The sequence below is a fragment of the Morone saxatilis genome, unplaced genomic scaffold, assembly GCF_004916995.1.
Source record: "Morone saxatilis isolate NCDOM2014 unplaced genomic scaffold, NCSU_SB_2.0 Contig2, whole genome shotgun sequence".
Taxonomy (NCBI): Eukaryota; Metazoa; Chordata; class Actinopteri; family Moronidae; genus Morone; species Morone saxatilis.
This window is the reverse complement of record NW_023339762.1, coordinates 2,886,694-2,908,196: the sequence shown is the minus strand read 5'-3', so window position 1 is coordinate 2,908,196 and position 21,503 is coordinate 2,886,694. Positions and strand designations below refer to the sequence as shown.

General features: G+C 41.2%; 2 protein-coding genes across 3 annotated transcripts in view; one reads left to right on the top strand and one right to left on the bottom strand.

The window, feature by feature from the left end:
• The window catches only part of ppfibp2b (PPFIA binding protein 2b), a 79,555-nt gene extending 76,631 nt beyond the window's left edge, over nucleotides 1-2,924 (bottom strand). For both annotated transcript variants that reach the window (XM_035664570.1, XM_035664569.1), the window contains exon 1: nucleotides 2,753-2,924. The gene's annotated coding sequence lies outside the window, so the exon portion shown is untranslated. The remainder of the gene's footprint in view (nucleotides 1-2,752) is intronic.
• A 3,385-nt stretch (nucleotides 2,925-6,309) lies between these two features.
• arntl1a (aryl hydrocarbon receptor nuclear translocator-like 1a) overlaps nucleotides 6,310-21,503 on the top strand; it is a 27,765-nt gene continuing 12,571 nt past the window's right edge. Inside the window, exons 1-11 of the mRNA XM_035664649.1 lie at nucleotides 6,310-6,464; nucleotides 12,507-12,692; nucleotides 14,269-14,332; nucleotides 15,528-15,675; nucleotides 16,107-16,127; nucleotides 16,333-16,365; nucleotides 17,889-17,918; nucleotides 18,576-18,733; nucleotides 19,401-19,480; nucleotides 20,064-20,156; nucleotides 20,630-20,747. Coding sequence (XP_035520542.1) covers nucleotides 14,287-14,332; nucleotides 15,528-15,675; nucleotides 16,107-16,127; nucleotides 16,333-16,365; nucleotides 17,889-17,918; nucleotides 18,576-18,733; nucleotides 19,401-19,480; nucleotides 20,064-20,156; nucleotides 20,630-20,747 — 727 coding nt within the window. The 5' untranslated portion in view covers nucleotides 6,310-6,464; nucleotides 12,507-12,692; nucleotides 14,269-14,286. The remainder of the gene's footprint in view (nucleotides 6,465-12,506; nucleotides 12,693-14,268; nucleotides 14,333-15,527; nucleotides 15,676-16,106; nucleotides 16,128-16,332; nucleotides 16,366-17,888; nucleotides 17,919-18,575; nucleotides 18,734-19,400; nucleotides 19,481-20,063; nucleotides 20,157-20,629; nucleotides 20,748-21,503) is intronic.

The window sequence follows — 21,503 nt, the reverse complement described above, 5'->3', positions numbered from 1 at the left end:
AGTCCGTAAGGGTCCACAAATTAAAAGAATCAAAAGGTTTTTTCATAAAAATGAATCCAAGTTGGGATTATTGTGGTTGCTGGCTACAAAATCTAAGGTAGGCTAATGGTAATTCTGAAATGTCTCTCTCTCTCTCTCCCTACATTAGGCTGTCTCGCTATTTCCCATCTTTGCTGAGCAAGAGTTTTAAAGGAATTAAAGGCCTGTCCCATATAGAGGCCTGTTCCAAATAAAGGCAGGTTGAGGTCAGTGATTAAAGCAAATAAAAGCCTGGACTATTGCTTTAAGTTTTAGTGTATTATTCATTTGTAAAGCCCAATAACAATTTCCATAAACAGATTAATATAAATATACAGTATAAACGCAGGAAATAGCACTCACATGTTGAAAGGGTTTTTTGTTGAAGATTGTTTTACTTCCTCCCCACTTCTAAAACCAAACCTACACAACAGACAATATCAAACTATTTCAAAGAACCACATGTGCTGTCAAACATTTCCCCCTATTGTCAAGATGTAAACACATTTAGGCTTGGTTTTCAGTCAAACACCGTGCAGTGAGTCATCTCCAACCTTTTATCATTCTACCTCAAACAACACGAGGCTTGTAAGAGAGCGCGCCACGCACAGACAGCACGGGCTGCGCAGTGAACACACTCAAAAAGAGGATTAAAGTTGTTGTGACGTTCCATGACACTCCATGGTCATACATTCTATCCGCATATTTTCATATATTAAGCATTTCCACCAACACAGTGCTTTCCTTTGTCACATGTTAAACCCTTGACTCATCCCTCACCCACTCATATGTTGGGCTGCTGTAGTGTGGACTGTCAAATAAGCAAAGTTTTAAAAATCCTAATCCATTCCCTTACTTTCTCTCTTTTCTAGAAATCCAAGGATGGCCAAGAGGCACTCTTTCTTTCTTTTTCTCTATGACTACAGCCCGCGTAGCATCTATCCTCTGCTCTTCTCTACCACCTTTTTCTCATTTCCTTTCCTCCCCTGACAGCAAACCAAAGATAACCTCTAATAGACTACAGTTATTTCATTTTTTTCTGCTTTTTTTCCCCCCATTCTCTCTCCGCCACTATCTTTTCTTCCACTCCCTCAGCAAGCAGAGGATTATTCCTTGTAGATTAACAGCCTGACTTTGTCTTCCTGGTCTCTACCCTTTTCCCTCCTCTGGCTCTTCCTCTCTCAACTCCCTTTTCTAGCAGTTCCTCTGCTTTAATCTCACCTGTATCTCTCATTCTTCTCTTATTCATCTCTCTCTTCACCACCGGGGAACAGTGGATCACCTCCAGTGGACCGCAGCCGCGGTGTGATTAGGAGCAGCAGTTAAGATGACAGAGCAATCATCTGAACCTACTGTACACGGCTGCGGAGGGAAACCGCGACTCTTGGTATTACACGAGCGGCTTTGATCACAGGGATGAGTGTCATCATCTGCTGATCCAATGAGTGCACCCTATGCATGCGTGCATATGTGCACAAACAGCTTTAAAGCCTACCCCAAAGTGGGCTAATAACACTGTCAAAACAAACTCTTTTATATATCACATTTGGGCATTTATCTGTCGCCTCTTCACTTCAGCTGCTGTTTTTGTTTCCTCTGTTGTTTCTAAGTGCTAACGCCACCCAAGTGCTAACCAAAGCCGCCTTAATCAATTCACTGTCGTCAGTGGCGACGATGCCTTTCAACTGCCTCCCTTTTAAATGAGATTTGCAATAGAAAAGAGGCACCGGCCTGCTGTATTCAGTGGCAGGAGTCTCCTTCAGCTCTCTCAAGTCGCCCGTCTGTGATGTCTGTGCATGCGCGCGCGTGTGTGTGTGTGCGTGTGTGTGTGCTATCTCCAGTGTCAGTTGCAGCAGATGCTTCAGCAGAGGGGAGCCACACATCAGCCTTGATATTCCCCCATTAGCATATCAGCATCCCCTCTTTTTCTCCCTCCCTCCCTCCTTTACTCACGCTGTCAGAAATTGATGATCTGCAATTACACAGCATGTGTCAGAGCAACTAAACACCATTTAATAGCCCCAAGCTGACAGTACATGACTGAGCGAGCAGAGAGAGGCACCAGAGTCACCAGAAAAGTAGGCCTACCGTGTTCTCTGTCGCGTACACAAGCCCAAATAGCTGGCACGCAAGAAAAAGTCCAGCCTATAGAATAAAAGAGCGTGTTTAACATTCCACAGTACACCTGTTCCATATATGATACAGTACATGGCTGTTAAAGGAATAATGTATTAATAACATGAGCTATTAAGACGTACTTATGGTAGAGATGAACACACATGCAGCATTATCATAGGAATACTCTCATACTGGCATTAGTATAGTTCATACAAGTGATGAAGGGTGTGTTAATGTCACTGTAAGCTCATCTACTACCCACCACAGAACACATTTCTACATTTTAAAACGTATATCTTTATCAAATCATTGTTTTTCATTAGTGGCAATGGTCCATGAGCCATTTCACTGCGCTAAAAAGAAGAAAAAAGAAAAGTTTAAATGACTATTTCCTGTTAAAGCCGCACAATTATTCCATTGGGACAGTCCCTTAACTCCAGCAACTTGTCTATTGTTACTCTCAAATGCTATAAGTTTAGAACAAACTTACCTCCTCCAGTAGCAGTGTAATATTCACAGGAACCCCCCATAGGAAAGAGCTATATGACACTTTGATTATGTGTATTACAGCAGCACAGTACTACAGGAATGAGCTTCATGCAGTTATGTTACTTACGAAATGCGACTCCTCTGAGGCTTTATCGAACTTAATCCTTAATTCTGACAGAGTGAGCCCACAAACACACACACACACACACACACAAGCGCGCACACATGCCCCCCTCACACACACATAGAAACACACTCACACATGCAAGGTGCTGCGGACTGTTGCGCTGTCCCTCCTCCGTACTCTGCGCTGGACTAATGCGCGAGCTTCCTCAACTATCACCTGCCATGTGATAGGCACGATGCCTTCACGAGCCCCTCGGAATATCCCGCGCGCTCTTCTAATGCCCGTCATTAGATTCATTCGAGCTTTTTGTTAAGATAATGAATATATGATATAGATATGGAGCCAAGTGCCACGGAAGTAAGGCAGCTCATTAATTATTACTTTAATGCGAACAAAACTAATGAATTAAAGTGAAGAAATATGTTTCTTCTCTTTCCCACAGTGTGATGTTCAAGGGTGCAGAATGATCTATGTGCACAGTTTGACACTAGAAGGATGGTCCAGTGTGCAGTTTAGCACATCCACTGACAATGGACTTACAGTGAAGGAGGAGACATCTTGTGGGGGAAAAAAATACATATTAATAGAATGTGGATTTTTTTAATGAGGTAGAAAGAGCAGATTCACTTTTTAAGGATTTTAATGTGGAAATTGTACTTTTGTTGCAAAAAAACCCCACACATATTAGACACACATTATTGTTCCAAGCTGACTTTTGGTACATATCTTATTACATGTCTGAAGTGGATCTTTAATTACTTGCAATAAGAATCTGTTCATCATGTACGGATCCAACCAATGTTGATCGTTTACACATAATGCCAACCCTTATTTAAATGCCACACTAAAATCTAAACGACATACTATTCATAATCTGACATTGCATGTTGGCAACACTGACAGGCCTAATAAAGTAATTTAAATATATCCGACAGTACATGAAAGCAGCGAAATGCAGGCGGTAATCTGAATATTTTGCAGGATAATTTGAATTTAAAGACATTAAACTCCATAAAAAGTTATACAGTTTGTCTTACGACCTCCTATATTTCCACTGCACCTCAAGAAAAAGAGTTGAAGGTATTGTTAAAACTTTAAGAACACCTCACAGATGAAACAGAAACCTACAGGCCTGTGCTCACTATGACCTGTGTTGGTTTAACATGACTCAACACTGCCATCTAGTGGCACAATGTATTTTTACAATCCACGGCACTTGGACTATTTCGATCTCTTTTGACATGATGTATAATAGGCCTAACATTTGTTTCTGATGTAACTGATTTATGCGTGTCTGGCTAGGATGTTTCATGTTAAAAGTATATGTGAGAAAAGTGTTCGTTACAGTGTCAGCAGTGTCCTTTTTGTATCAAACCTTTTTGTAATCGACCTTATTTTTACCTTTTGATTTATTACACCAGTTTCTTCATGTTGTTGACCTTGTTTTCTCATTGATTCATTCAGTAATTTGGATCAGGAAATAAAAAGAAATGCGTCATTAACCAAATGAGGTTAGGCTGCTCTTACGAAACATGTGTGATATAATACGTGTTCTAGGGCACAAGACAAAAGAATATAAAGTATGAAGTCAGACCAGATTCAAGTATGCTTCCAGTGGCTGGTTTATCGCTGTCTCACTATATGATTTGTATTGCCACAGGCTGAATGAAAACTATTGTTGTTTTGAGAAAATGAGCATGGTCTGAAATTGGTAATAAATAAATAAATAAATAAATAAATAAATAATAGTAGTAGTAATTAAACAAGAGAGTGGTAATGCAACATGAATAATCCACAGGAATACAATGTACTAAAATCATATAAATGTTAAATATTATCAGGGATCACTGATTCCATTATTACCATGGAGATAAATCATTTACTGAACCTTTTGAAAAAACAACAACTTGTAGCAGAACATGTTTCTTTTACTCTTTAATTCTTTTATTTTCATGTAATAAGATGGTTTCTTTTCCTAGTAGCAGTTTAAAATCAGTTGAAACAGGGTGTAACAGTGCATTGTACATTATCTAAATGTACTAAATGTAGCCTGGTGATTGGGTTTCAGTGCAAAATGGGAACAGGAACAAATATTGTCAAACTTCTTTTGTCAGAAAGATAAAAGCAACAGTGAGATAATGATCCTAAAAAAGTCCTTTTTACATATCAAACCATTATTTCAATGAGAATATGAAAACCACAGCACAACCCGTCTGTGTCCACTCATCGTCTGGAATCCAACTGTGCGTTGAACAATTACCGACAGAATCACTCTCCACTCGATGCGAACTATCCAAAGAAGACACATTGGACAGAAATATTCAAATTTATCTCTGAAATATAATTACAGTCACAATGAGAGCAAACACACAAAGGAAACATGACAAGAATATAATACATTTTACTCCTTTAATATATGCTTTATATGATATATGTTATATGCACTTATAACACCTCCACCTTGCATCATATGTGGGTTTTAATAGAGGGTTTTAAAGGTGGGCTGTTAACACCGGTAAACAATGCCAAGAAAATACAGCTAGAAGATGCATGTTAATGTAAACAAGTAAATGCATATGCTTATGTACCCTATTTATCCAACTTATGACCACAAACATGGGGTCAATAGGGGCCCACAGGCCCTCGAAGGCCCCATAGTTGGTAAATATGGTCATAAATGTCTGCTGCATGTGTTTTTACTTTATTTCTCAGTTTTCAAATAAATGAAAAAAAATCACATTTGACCTTCAGATTACAGTATTTATTGAGTGTTTGGACAGTAAAAGAGGTAAACATATGACCAGCAGGAGTCGCCAATGTGCACATTGCACAGCACTTCAATCAATGTTCGAGTACTTGACTTTGGATGCCTCCATTTAAACAAAGTTACAATATTCACTCTAACAAAACTAAAATCATAATAAATCAGCTAAAGAAGTTCACCTTCACCTGTTTTTGTACATTCAGACCATGAAGAAAAAAACGACTACAGCAGTGAAGAAACATAATGAATGCATTTTTCCTCAAAGTGATTCTCTCAGTGATTTACAACAATCTTATAAAACACTATACTTGTAATGTTTCTTTATTTTTACCCCTCATATCAAGGAATTAAGGAAATGTATTTATCATTGTACAACATAAGGTTGTATAACGAAATAAAAGTTAGCAGTTCCTTCATTTTACACACATAGAAAAGGATAATTCGACATAGAAATAAAATCAAAATGTCATTTCATTGTAATTAGAAACATTTCATCATCGTCTCATCTCATAATGTCCACACTCAGTGTAAGAACTTGAAGGTTCACCGGTGTCAAAATAAATCATAGTATGAAAATACGTTATAATGCCACTATGGGCGGCTCGTGTCCAACCCTACCGACTGTATGACTCGTGATGCAGTGTTATCCATGATACACACTCTCACACACAAGTGGCCTGTGCATTCCGTTCTACCCCGGCGCTCATTGGCCAGCCAGCACGCCCGTCATATTTCCCCAGCCTGAACTTGTGTCTGATTGGCTGGAGGGGCACCTACGGCGGTAGCACCAACGCCATTGGTTGAAAAACTAGGTTAGTGGTCCGACAGGCATGACGGTGAAGAGAAACTGGGTCACCGATCGAAAATCGTTTATGTCACAGTTCTGTGGGCTGCTATTACATATTACCGGCGGCTTTCAATGGACGGACTAATCTCATAGGACCCACTGTAAGTATACAAAGAACACGAGCCTACGGCGTATCGGTATTGCATGTTGGTGACGGTGCTGGGCTTTAATTCATGATGGATACCGTCGATGTTTTCCCAGCGCTGTGGTCATGTCACTGTGGTTTTCTAGAGCAGGAGGAGGGACGTTAGCTCGCTGGCCAACTCTTGACAGTTAGCGTTTCTTCGCTAACGTTAGCAGCTGTATGCTAATATTAGTCAACGGGACTAAAGGCTGTTACGGACCAAAGGTAGGAGGGGGAAGCGCCCCCGGTGTGCCAGGCTAGCTTTAGGTGTTGTCCGCTAACACCGGGGCTCCGAGGAAGCTCGTGCATCGGTGAGTACCGGTCCGCGGGTTTGTGAAACGTTAACTTAACGTGACCCGAGTGCGGGCGACTCACCGAACAATGCTATGCAACGCTAGCACGCTAGCGATGTAAACAGGCCTTGGTGGTTTCTTCGACAGCATCCATCCCGCCGTGGTGTCTCCTCGGATTACACAGTAACGCGTGGTCGCAACCCCCAGCGACACCTGAACAGCAGGCCACTGTTTGGTTCTGAAACATCGAGAGCCTGTGTTGGCTTTGGCAGTGGAAATGTGGCGAGCGCTCGGTTTCTGCAGTGTCCGCAGTGGTTGCTAAAAGATGATCATCGTGATATTGGGCTCTGGGATTTGGTTACATTGTGCACCAGCTACAATCAGTGCCTTTCGTTGTGTGTTGTTTTTTTTTTTAGAAGCAGGGATGCTAAACTTTGGCTCATGGCGCACAGGGTTTGGTGTGGAGGTGTCCAACAGGAGGAGGGATCGTTGCTTCTCATTGTCATTTATTCGTCTGAGTCATAAATTGCTCACCAGCATGAATCCTCACAGATGGGATTTTTTTTTAACACACAGGCTTTTCCAGTGGGTGTCCACTGTGAATGTGAATTGTGAACAATTCTGCCAATTGCTGATGAACAGTGTACAGTGGCATTTATTTCTGTGTCTATTTTAAGAGGTTTGAATAGCTTTTGGTATTGGCTGGATTGTTGAATGTTTCTGATTTCTGTCCAGATCTCTCTCATAAATCAGCCATAGTGTTATCAGTAGTTTATGCATTAACCTTCTCATGACAAGAGAGACATCCTCTTTGAACTTCAGACTTGGACTGACAAGTGTTGTTGTTTTTACTCATCGACAGGTAGCAACCTACATTAGTGTTTATCACTTGATCAATGTTGCCACGAGGGCATTTTGATACCAGAAGTTTGTTGTGAGGACTCAGCAGCACCGCAGTTTACCACCGTGTTGATCATAAAGATCAAACGACAAACTAGGGCTGCACAATTAATCAGAATATAACCGAAATCACAATATAGTGTCCAACGTCCAAACAACATTTGAATGAATTACTTTAGTGCTGCAAATCTTGTTTTCCAGATGTAAGAAATCAATTCTAGCTGGGTTTTTTTTCTCTGAAAATAAAAAATGGAGTGATGCAAATCATTCGCACCAATCGTGAATAATATCACAGTCGTAATATCTGTCTAAATGGTCGCAGTGTGACTTGTTTTACTATATTGCGTGTCCTTAAACTATTGTTCAGAGGTTGATGAGATGGGGAAACATTAGGAAAAAGACATGTGACAAGACGGCATATTATGGGTTTTTACATGTTTTTTGTACAGGTTAAATGGACAATATACAGCGTGTTAGTTACTGCACTTAACTTGCAGTTGTCGTTAGGCGGATCTCGTTGTCCTTGGTGAGAGCCACGCAAGCTGCTTCCCTCGTCTCCAGTCTTTATAGTAACGTACTGGCTACTGGCGGTTGCTTCGTATTTACTGAACAGACATTACACCGCTCGGACGGTTTGTTTGTTTTTCCTGTGCTGTGAGAACGGTGCTTATGTCAGGATATGGGCATACATATGGTCACAGGTGAGTCGTGTATGGCTGTAAATCCTTTGGGGTTAAATCTTTGTTGGGTCAGACAAAAGCAGCAGCTGTGGTGAGCTTGTTAGATGGAAGAGCCGCAAGTAGGGGCTTTCTTCGGTTTGGATGACGTCAGACTTCTCACACATCATCGAGGTAAACAACACCTTTAATTGGGCCACTCCTGGCATATGGAAAATGATTGGCTCCATGCCCGCGTCACAGGCTCTGCCCATGGTCGCTCTGGCACACTTTTCCAGAGTGGAAGTGTTTGAAGCGGCATTCCAACTGCTGATATCACCCACATGGATGCAACTGATAAATCTGCGCCAGCTTTGCAGAATGCTGTTTAATCTATGCTTCCTCGCTCAACTTCTTAACGGTTGACGATAAGGTGTGAAATAATCATCGTTCCTTACAACACGCCGCTGCAGTTTAATTTTGGTGAGTCTTTTTGCAGTCTGTAAAGACGAATCCACTCCTCAAAGAAGCCGTGCAGCGTCATCGCCACACCAGAAGATGCAAATTCAAACCAAAATCATCTCATCTCACGTCATCTCTGTGCCTGTGGAGCTCAGTTGTGGCATTCGCGTTGCCCCGCTCCTCTGTAGTGTGCAACTGCATTCAGTTAAAACGTTAAAAACACACCGTCTTTCATCCCGTTGAAGCGATGTGACCCCTAGCGTTCAGGTCACTCTTGCTAAGTTCAAGCTGACTAGGGGTCTAATCAGAAAGATTAACTGACAACACCTGTGTGGGTGTGCAGGGACTTAAGGTGCTTCCAGACAGCGGCAGCAGCAGGGTGCAGTGCTGGGGCCTCCCAGCTACCTCCGACTATAATCTCATCATGCAGCTAAACACAGCAGATTGTAGCTTCAACTAGAGGAAATGGTCAGCAATATGACATGATTAACGGAGCATGTTTTGCTCATTACTGTCATAAACATTTATTAGGGGTGTAATGGTGGAAAAAAGTCCTGGCATGGCGTGTACCTCGGTTTGGAGGGCAGTGTTTTCGGTACAGCAGGGCAAAAAGAAAATGCAGAAAATGACGTTGGTATCATTTAAATTTAAACATGAAACAGTGCTGCGTTTGCCATAATTCTTACTGAAGCAGTTAAGGGACTCAAATACAGACATATTGTTATAAGAAGAAGAAAAAAAGAACAAAATTGTCAGTAACGCCCCTGGCGTGAGACCTCTCCGCACTTGTTTATAACCAGGGCCAAGCAACAACGGATAAACAAAGTAAAAACACACACTTGAAAGACATCATTGTATGCTCAAGCCACTTTGACCAACGTTCTGGTCTGGTCACATAGCTGCAGCAATAAACATTCCTATAGCATTAGTTATTGCTGTGGCACAGTCTGGATCTGCAGTGAGGAGGAGGACTTGCCTGGCAGTCTGTTTTTGTCTCGTTCCACTCAGTAACACATTTGGGTGATCCTGTTGTAAGTGACTTTACATGAAGTGTTCCCGCAGACATTCTTCAGTTTTGGCACTTGACAATTTTGGCATTCAGTTGTCCATCTTCACTGTGTGTTTGCCATTGATGGCGGCAACACTATATGAGGTTGGCTAACCGGGCTAATCCGACGAGCATGGTACAGCTCATTGACAACAACTGGTTTCTCACGTGAGTATGTAGACGTAAATAGACTGCTTTGAGGTGTGTGCACTTCGGGGAACCAGGATACCAGTAAAATAGATCTCTTCACTCTCTGTGGTTCCTGTGGTTCCTGTGGTTCCAGTGGTGACATGGCGAGCCACGGCGACAAGTTTAAAAAGAAGTTGAACCATGATGAACTCTGAATGCAGCGGCAAGAAGCCGTGCTCATTCATGATAGCTGCAGCCGCCCTCCCCTCTCAGAGGTGACGCTCACTGTGTGAAAGCACCTTCAGTTATTCAGATATCAGACGCTTTGAAGAACGCCTCCAACCGATACGGGTGCTCTGGGTGCTGTTGCTTTGTTTTGTGAGTTGCTGTGTGATTCCCCAACCTTGTCCACCCAGTAAAGAAGCTGCCGTTTATTACACATTGACAAGTGCATTTCACAGTGACCTTGTTACACTGGCAGTCTGCACCGAGAATGCACTAGGCTCACTGAATGTGGCCGGTGGTCAGGGACATACGACGACATACGAGGGATGTCACGAGAGGCCATACTTCGGTAAGTTGATGGCAAAGTTCTGATAACCAGACGGCACTGATTTTGCTACAGTACTGTGGTTTTTCAAAAAGGATTCCATTCGTATAATTCCACCTCCATTAGAAATATATATATATATATATATATATATATATATATATATATGACGAGTTTCTCTTTCATTCTGTTTTCATGATCACGGCTTGTATACTAGTTTGATGAAGTTGGTTGCGATTCTTGAAAGCGTGATTTTTCACAGCTGCTGCACTGAAAATGTCAGTTAGTCAAATAGATGCACAAGCTTGGACTCTTCTCACCGCTGACTTCGCTATGTTTGTGATTACTTAACAGTTAACTGATTGCACAACAGCTCTCCCTTATGCACACATTTTTATTTGTATTGATAAGCATTGGCATCTTCAAGGATAGCAATAAAATCTTTCCCCACCGCTCCAGAACTGTTTCCATCACTGAACAAGGCTTGTGATTTGTGAGATTGGACCTTCTGCCTGGATGTTTCCTTGGTTCATGAACCGGCTTGCTGGCTGCTTCCTGACTGTGTGAGTGGGTGTGTAGAGCAGGGAAACGGAGCTGAATGGCTTGCTGACTCACTGATGAAGTAGAAGTAGGTGGTGGATGGAAATTGAGGCTGGCTGGTTTTGAGACCATAGAGACTGGCTGACCCAGTTTCCACTCCAGCACCAGCTCCTTTCAGTGTTCAATCATGACATAGTGGTTTTCCCCTTCTAGCCCAGAGCTTTGTCCCAGTAAAAGAGCTCACCGGGCCTGTCCTGACCTAGTACTCTGCTGCCTGATACTTCAACAGTGCTTCTTGAGCTTTGCATTTTGTTGCCACTGCACATTAAGCATTTAGGCGACCCACAAAAGTGACTTTTTTCAAAACCCTCACAGGAAGCAGTCGCAGTTTCTCTGACTGGCTTTTATTGTGTCGTCATTTTTCCTTAATAAACATTGTACAGTCTTACATTATTAAGAATACTGGATTGTGTAATAGTGTTTTCTTTTTGGATGGGGTACTGTAGCTTCTTGTTTGTCTGCATGCACCATGGCTTCACACTGTGTTCTACTACTACTACTGATGAAAATCTAGTAGTAGTAGTAGTAGTAAGATGCCGATTTTCATCAGTAACAGTAAATAAAAGTCCCAAAACAGCATGTTAAATAAACAAATGGTTAAGGCAAGCATGACTCCTACTTGAGTAACCTGAACGTCTCACCAGTGGAGGTTATACCTCTACAGGACTGTTCATCCATGCAGTTGACTGTTTGCCAACAGCCTGAACAGTGATTGTCCAATCACAGCTGTGCAACAAAATATGACTGAAAGGATTCCCTAGACACCACTAAACCCTACACACTGGTCCTTTTAATTAAGCGTCAGCTGAACTGGCTGGCTACATCTGATCAAATCTGCCAATTACTATTTTAGCTGATAAAATCAACAATCACAGGCTATAAATGAGATTCGAATGACAAAGAAATTTGAAAACTGCGCATGTGCTGTGCGAGAATGGCCATCACTATAGTCAGCAGCAGTATCAGAGGGGCTGTTGGAGCCCGTTATGGGATAGTCTAGAATTCCAGGTCAAGTAATCCCTGCCATTCATATTGAGTTACTACTAATAAGGAAATTGTCAGTCGGCTTTGAAGTGTTAACATTGAGGAATCATGTCAGGTTTGCATACAAGTTTTAGAGAATATAGAAAATCTGCTTTGAGCTTTTATCTGTGCATAATGGAGCTTCAGGAAATGATTCAATTAGCCCAGATTCAGTTATGACATTTTTCAGGTCAGCAGGAGCGGCCAACATTGTGTGTTCCGTATTTTGCTTTTAATCAAGTTTTGTCATCTTACGTGTAAATAATGTACTCTACACTGTATGTGTTCCTGTTTATATCCTACATTTGTGAAAGATTAGATTTCCACCTGACTGACCTCACGCTTCGTCTCTCTCCAGGTGTAGACGGGTTGCAGCAGCTCCTTAAGGATCAGATCATATCGGGGCAGAGTGACCACATCGAACTGGATGAAACTAGGTCAGGCTGAATCAAACCAGACTCAAACCAAATCAGCACAAAGCAGACCAGACTGACCCAGACAATACCAGGCCCGTCCAGGAGACCTGTTCCAGTTTCCTATCCAGGTAACTGATGCAGCTCTGTTGTCCATGTGCAAGCTGTTCCCACTCATATTTCAGTGAGCTGAATTTGAACCAAGGAAGGCTGCCCACTGATCCTCTGCATCCGCCTGACTCACGGGAGAACTGCCAGAGAGTTGAATACATTAACAGAAAATACGTGTAATGTTTGGTACTTATTCATCCTGTCAAGTTTACAGGGTCCTATAATGGCAGCTCTCAAAAGCCTGATGGTCATTGGAGTTGTTTTTAAATAGGTGAACTTTTTGTAAGCGTAAGTGTTTTGTAAGTTTACCTCCCAGTGTAAAAAAAAAATCCAATCCAAGTTTAGTGTGTCAGCAAGTGCACGGAAGATTTGAAGGAAAAGGAAATAACACGGTGACAGCTAGGTGGAATTGCAGAGTTTGCAAAGTAATGCCCACTAGGGACTTTGTAAGTACATTTCCATCTCCATTATCCATCCATATAACTGAGTCGAACAAGCCATGAAAGTGCATTGTTGTTAATCCTTGCTGCTGGCTGGTATTTACCAACACTGGCAAGTTGGGAGCTTTATGCTGACTCATCCACGATGCTGTGGTAAGGCAACTATTTGTCAAATCAGTAATGTGCTGAAATTCTATTCCACCAGTGTTGATAGTATGGACAATTTAAGCAAATTTGTGCTGTGTTGTGATTCATTTAACTCAACAACAGACCAAGCACACCAACTGTCTAATTAACTTATTAAAGAGTAACTTAACAACTTCTAAAAAAACGTTTTCTCTTACATCCAGTGGTTCCATTTCTCATCTTCGCCCCAATGATGTAGAACTGTACTTCAGGGTGTTTCAGTACACTGTGACATCACTTTTGGGTGTGGTAATGAAAGATGAAACAGTTGTGCCATTAGCAGAGTGTATATGCAAATTGACCTAAAGACTGATATCTGTAACTGGTCAAGAATATAAAATGAACGATATCCTGAACCATATGATGGAAAATTAAAATAGACCTTTTCTATGTGGATTGTGCACAAATAGGACTATGCAAAGGGAGGCTGCTTTCTTAAACAAATAACTTAAGGAAATGTTTCTTTAACATGTTAAATCATTTAAAATATTCATTGTCAACCAATTCTAGTTGACACTACTTTCTTACTCTGTGCTGCTTGCAGTGCGCTCTGCTGGATAAACTTGCAGTATAATACCAATATGTGCGCGATGTGCAGATATATCAGTCGGGCAGCTCGTGGTTAACCGATAACGGTTGGCATCCCTGACTGGAACACCGACGCATCACCATGACTTACATTTCTTTCTTTCATGTAGCTGATATTGTATGACCTAAATCTCCTTGAAAAAAAAAAAATCAAGTGTGAGATATTTGTTAATCTGCAGAGACAGTAGTGGTTTCCTGTTTATTCTGCCTCCACATTTGACCTAGATGGCATGATGTTTGCCGCACGTGTCCAGGTAACTGTAACTGCGTATGTGTTTTCTTTCAGTGTTCTATTTTTTTTTTTGTCGTCTGCATAATTTCATCATGACTCCCGCGGAGACTGACAGTTATTTGTAACCGTGGTGTTTTTGTGTGTTCACAGTTGAGGGCTCAAGAGTGGATGGAAGGAGATGATTTTAACACAGAGGCTGTGATGAACATCTGTGGTGAGTGTGACGTCATAATAATGTCCCTTTTAAACAGGGACACTCCCTGTTACAACAGCAAATGTTTTTGACTCATCCTAAGGGATATCTATTATCTGTTTCCTTCTGTGTGTCAGCACTCTCAGTGGTTTGCAAATGTTTTTAACTTTTCCCCTAAAACTTCTGTCTGCTTGCCTGAAACTCACCCAACTGCAGATATTTCCACCGAGGCCGCTGTGATCTTGACCTTTTAAATTTTATAAGGGTTTCTTGTCACCAAGTTTTGCGTTCAGTAAAGATAACATGACTAATCTCAACATGCCTTGGTTCTTAGTGGACAGTTTATTTACATATTTAAACACACCTATTACAATCAGCAGCCCCTCATGAGTATGTGTTTTCATCTGCTGACATCAGAGCATGTGAGTGGAGTACGAGGATTTTGGATAGAGCGCAGAGCAAATTTTTTGAAGTTAACTTGGAGCATCGCCATATGTCCTGCTCCATCCTGCTCCAGTTTCACTCTGGTATGCGTTCCCCTTATCACTGGCACCACTGTACGTGTCCCCAGGATCAACCATTTCAACGCTTCCCATTCTTTGCCAATTCGCATGCAAGCGTGAGCCTGGCTGTACAGAATTGCATTTCTCTGCGCCTGGTCAACACGCTCCTCTGCTCTTTTCTAATCACACGTACAGCTGGTCTATTTAATAACCTCAAGAATGATCTGATCATGGATAAGAGGGGGAATTAAAAGAACCCTCTTGTGTGATGATCTGCAGGAAGGGTCTTCGTGTGTGTGTGCTCTGTATCCCCGCTGTGACACACAGCTTTATCATACAGCTTGAACATGGTTAAGCTAAAATTACACTACACAGCTTTTTTTTTTGTTTTCCATGCAGGAGCAGGGAGTGGAATTTCTCGCTGCTCCACTTGACATGCATTTTAATTAATATCCATGGAAACAGTTTGTACTGCACTGTTCCCTTACCTGTTGACGTAGGAGCCTGCAAACCTCATGTTTTGTGGCCATGTAAAGAAATACCACACAGGCCTGTTTCTTTTATTTCTACTCCATAATTTACCCGCCCACAGTACAAGAACAGTTGTCCGTTATTACAAAACACCTGTGCCCCACCCACTCCCTACCTACTCCATTCAGAGAACCCATCACTGGTAAGAATGAATCACAAAGGTTTTTGTCTTTGCCCTGCAGATGACCTGATGGCAGACCAAAGGATGGACATCTCGTCTACAATGACTGACTTCATGTCCCCCAGCTCCACCGACCTCATCTCCAGCTCCATCAGCACACCTGGCATGGACTACACCCGCAAGAGGAAGGGTAGCACCACCGATTACCAGTAAGGACACCGGGAAGGAGGGACAGAAGGAGAAAATTGGGGCGGGGGGGGGAGTGAGAAATAATGAGAAATGAAATGCAGATGAAACTAAATAATACAAAGGCAACACGTGGCTTAAAAGAAAAAAAGTTGGAGAGAAAGACAGGAGGAAGGTAGGGGATCAGAAGGAAGGAAGGAAAGAAAGATAGAAAAACAGCAGCATTTCTGGCCTCATTAACCTCACGACTGATTGAAGTTTAGAATCTTTTGAATGAATCACTCGTGTAACTGTTTTGGCTGTGCAGTGTCTGTCACATTCCCTATGAAACGGTGTGTCCTATCAAACACTGTCAGCCAGTGTTGCTTTTCACACCTTACACATTATAAATAATCACATTTCCCAATACCTCCACGACAGAAACTAATCATTCAATTTGTGGTTTTTTTTGCAGAATTGATGGCTTCTCATTTGAGTAAGTTCAACCACGACTCCATGTTAATAGGTTCAGCACAAAGTTTAATTTATCAAAATCTGAAATCTCAATGACCTGAAATGAATTGATGTTAGAATAAACTGGAAAACACACGTACTGAACTCAGTGAACCCTCCTGCTTTAACTTTTCTGAAGTGCTGTGGTTGTTTGCTGTAACTAACACCTCCTGTCTTTTCCTCCTCAGTGACATGGACCCAGACAAAGATAAACTGGGAAGGTAAGAGGCCATCATTACCATGGTGATAAAGCGGGTCCTTTAATCTTCAGTATTGCTGTATTTACTAAAGTTGTATCCCATTCCCTGCTGCTGAAACGGTCCAGTTTCCATTTTAAATCAGTCAAACCCAACAAACGGGTTGGTTCACCCAAATCAGAAGAATCATATATTTGTTAAAGCAGATAGTTTGGGTTTCATTCGTCTCTTGAGAGGGTGACAGCACACCAGTACAATGAAGGTAGATGGAATTTTGTTTGCACTTGTTAGCACCCACAAAAACATCAGTCATGTCAAGAGATAGAATAGTTAAAAATAATGTACATGTTTAATTACCATTACTGTTGGACTGCTAGCCAATATAATAATCGTATGCTCCCACAGCTGCCTCTGGGTGTTCAGTGGCAAGGAGAACATCTTCTGTAGCACCCAACAGTGTAACATCACTTCTAATAGAACACATCCCTCATGGATTTCCGTGACATATAGACCTGACTGCCTCCTATTTTAGATATGGATCACTTTGCTTCAGCAAGACATAGTTTGTCATCTAATTTCATGTCAGACTTTTCATCATTTCTGTCATGGTACAGCTCCGCAGTGACACACAATGTTGACAGCTGTAGTAATATTTTCTGACTCTGCTGAAGATGTTGATTTCCAACAGCAGGACTTCAAGCTGTGTAGCACTGTGAAGTTGTTGTGAATGAGTCTTGCCTGCAAATAAGAGCGGACCATGCAGCCTTGTCAGTTATTCTGAAGATCAATTTTTTTTTTTCAGAACGCAGACTCACTTACAAACAGGTGGCATTTCCATCAAGTTACCAGAAGCCATTTTTAAGACAAATGTATGCGGTTAGGAGGAGTTTGCTGGATTGTACAAGTAAAACTTATGGGGGAAAAAAACCAAAAAGGCTCTTGGAAACATTGCTGTTAGTTCCACCAAGTGACACTAATGGATATCTCAAAACCGGGACAAACACAACAAACTGTCTGCAGACTAGATATTACTAGGTAAATTAGATTTTCTTTTCTTTTGTAATTTGGGTGAACTTCTCCTTAAGTGGAGTTTAACTGGTCTAAAAGAAAAACTGGATAACTGAAACCTTTAATTTCAACTGTAGAAGTCTAGGAAAACCAAGGAACCTTTGAGTCTGTGTGGGATGGGAGCATTTTGCAGTGTAGTGAGCATTGTTACACTTTATATAACTGTGCTTGTGAGAGAGAATGCGAAGAGGTTTAATCAAAACCACGTCATATTTGTATTACATCAGTCATCAGATTGTACAGTCAGATATAACCCCAGAGCATTATGCTTGTTGCATAAGCTTTGATTCTGTTTAAACCAGCAAATGAGGTTGGTTACAGAACCTGTGAGTTTAGCCGTGGCCCCATTTCCTCCCTCCCTTTCCTTTCCTCGCTCTCTAAAATAACCCCTGTGTCATAAATTTATACCTCAAAAGTTTTTTTTCTTTCCTTCTTGCCGTTTTCAACCCTCTCTAATGTTTCCTTGTTTGTCTCTGCAGTGACCAACAGGGCCGGATTAAGAATGCCAGGTATAAAAACTCCCTTTCGTTCTCTCTCTTACTCTCTCATTCACCCTGCCTTCTAATCTCTCTTACATGAATTAAATGTCACTCTGTCTGATTGGGAACAGAGAGAGCTTTGTGTACGTTGATAATAAGAAACTTTATACATTGAAGTGTATAGATCCGAGCATTATGTGGGACTAAGGGACTGTGAGAGCATACCTAATGGCTAATGACAAGCTCTCTTTCTCTTGCGTGCAAAGAATTCTCCCTTCAGTAGCAGCTAGTGGAGGCAGAACAGACAAGTTGGATAGACCCTCGGGTGTGTTCTTACAGTCCTGAAGGATAGACTCAGCACCAAAAATGGCATTTCATCTGTCATCTACAGAGAGGAGTTTTTTCTTAGCGTTGAGCTAGCTGATTTACATCATGTTAGATAAGACTGTGAGGTGATGGATAATCCGCAGTGCAAGAACGCAGCCCATTGAAGGGTAACATGCCCGATTTGCATTCTTGCAGCATGCAGTGTTAGGATTCTGTTTTTTAAAGAGCAGGTGAAATGCAACCAAAAAGATTTTTGCATACGTTTTTTTTTAGTTGGACTAATGCCAGCAAGGTGGGAAAGAGGAGAATAATCTGTGTAAAATCTCCGTCTGCTAACGTCTGGTGCTTCTTCCTCCACAGAGAGGCTCACAGCCAGATCGAGAAGCGTCGCAGGGATAAGATGAACAGCTTCATCGACGAGCTCGCGTCACTGGTGCCCACCTGTAACGCCATGTCCCGCAAGCTAGACAAGCTGACGGTTCTGCGCATGGCTGTCCAGCACATGAAGACACTCAGAGGTTAGGATGAACTAATAAAATCACTGTATTTTGTGCCTGGATAGTAACTGCCTGAAAATAATACTGCCAACATATGATATTCACATAGTATACACAACTGTCAAAAGAGCGTGAGGTTTCTTTTTTGACATATTGACAGCTCTTTGGCAGAGCTTACCATTTCTGAATGGGACAATAGAAACTGCATCAGAGATAGAAGTGCGAAGATTAATCTTGTCAGTAAGTCAATTAGCAAAAACAAGCATTTTTAAGTGTCATGTTCAGCTCTGGGATGGTCATTTTTCACAATGCAATGAGATTTAACTGACAAAATGATTAAAGCTAAGAAAATAACAGGTAGATTAATCAGTACCAGGGCTGCCAGATATGGTTACAAAAAATATATATTGCAATTATTTTTCAGTATGATGGACGATTAGTGGGAATGATCATTTTTGCATCACAATTTTAATTTTCACTGAAAAGAACTACTAAAATCACGATGATGTGACTTTTAATCAGTCACTTTCAATTTCAGTAATTTTTTTGATTATTTGTGCCGCCCTGATAATTAGGAGGGAATGTATTAGTAAATAGCAAATAATCAATGATTCCCTTGGTACTGAACAATCCTGTTGTCCATCTACAAATATACAATAGCAAAAATCTTGTTTACTTTTGTGTGCAGGTGCAGCCAACCCGTACACAGAGGCCAACTACAAGCCCTCCTTCCTCTCAGATGATGAACTGAAGCACTTGATACTAAGGGTGAGTGCAGAACAACAGATTAGGTATGCAACACTTAAAGGTCCAGTGTGTAGGATTTAGTGGCATCTAGCAGTGTAGTTGCAGATCCCAACTCCCTCGCTTCACCCTCCCCTTCCAAGCACAAAGGGGGAAACTACTGTGGTTACAAAAAAAGTAGAACGACTTTATCTAAAGCCAGTGTTTGGTTTGTCTGTTTTGGGCTACTGTAGAAACGTGGTTCAACACAACGGCGTCCATGTAAGGTGTTATGAACATTTATATGTATATTATATTCTATTTGTGCCAATAGACCCTCCTACATGTTACACACTGGTCCTTTAATGATGTGCAGTTTTAGTGGTACATTGTTAAGTAACCTAGATAGACAGCACAATCCTTTATTCATCATGCAGTCTATAACATACTCACTTTATTTTTATCAAAGCACCAAGCTGTATGTTATAGAGCTAAATCATACTGTATCTTAATACTGGACCAAAATAGGAATTTTTAAAGAATTTATATCATTTTCTTAATGAAAGAAATATATTTTTTGAATTTCCCCATGTTTATTCCAGTGTTGTGTGTGTGTTGAATAATGCAGGCTGCTGATGGTTTCCTGTTTGTGGTGGGGTGTGACCGTGGAAAGATCCTCTTTGTTTCTGAATCAGTCTACAAGATTCTCAACTACAGCCAGGTACGCCGACAGTGTTAATGTGCATTAACTGCTTTATACCCAGAAGGCTGGTGTGAAGTTGTTAAAGCTGCTCAACCATGAAAGACTTGGCGCATGTTTCATATTTGCTTTGTTTTGATTCTGATAGTGGTGAAAGGATGATAAAATCATTCTTACCAGTCAGCATAATTTCATCACCCTGAATAATCAGATTCAAGCAGCAGATCATTTAAACTTTCTTACTCAAGTTGGAAATTGTGTCTGCCTCAGCAGTTCAGTTTTGAATTAAAGGTTTAAGTTGCCTTGCAGTTTCCCAGAAAAGCTACCACATCAAATAATTGAAATAGAATTGCACCAGTGACGTCAGAAGTGTGAAGAAGAAGTTGTTTGCAGAAGTGGATGTTTAGAGTAAGTAGTTGTGTACTTGTCGGTATTGTTTCCTGTTTGACTTCATTCCCTTTGTTCTCTCTCTGTCTCTCATCCGCCGTCTCCAGAATGACCTGATAGGTCAGAGCCTGTTTGACTACCTTCACCCCAAGGACATAGCCAAGGTCAAAGAGCAGCTGTCCTCTTCTGATACGGCCCCTCGAGAGAGGCTCATTGACGCTAAAAGTAAGCAAGTCCAAATATGCATCATCTCTTGTGTAAAATCCAGAATCCGTTGTGTTTTCTTCCCTCCACCCTGAGTTTATGTCCTCATCTGTGCTGTCCTTACCAGAGAAAACTGTAGCTGTCAGCAATCTCAAAGCTGCCTTCTGACATCAGTAATAAAAATATTTATAGTCAATTTCAGTACCTAGTTGTATTGTCTATTGTTAACCAAAAAACAAACACTTTGCTGCAGCTGTATATCTCTGTTTTGTGCACAGGGTTTCTTTGTACTGCAATTTAAAGCAATGGTACCCCATTGATGGAGTACTTACAGTTTGTATCACAGAGACCTCCTCCTATTATTGTGGCTGGAGATTCAGCTTCGGGTACCAAAGATTATGCAAACAATAGCATGATTTGATGCTCCTCTGGGATATTTGAGCTTTAATTTTGTAATTTGGCAAAAGGAATTTTACAGAAAAGAGGAAGGAAGTCTGACAAGAAAATGGTGCAAAATTGAACCCCCATACAGAGGAACAATGGCTAGAAATGGTTAAAATAAATTTTCTTAATGTTGTTTTTTAAGACCGCAAACACAGCTGGAGGAAAAATAAGTGAAATGGGCGTCATTTAAGACTAAAAAATAGAGGCACCGAAAGTACAAAGAGCAATTGAATTTGGCTACATGTTAGTTTTCTGTGGTTGGAACATTGTAGACAATAAAAATAATGTTTTGAAAGCTTCTGACTGAAAGTGAAATATATATATATATATATA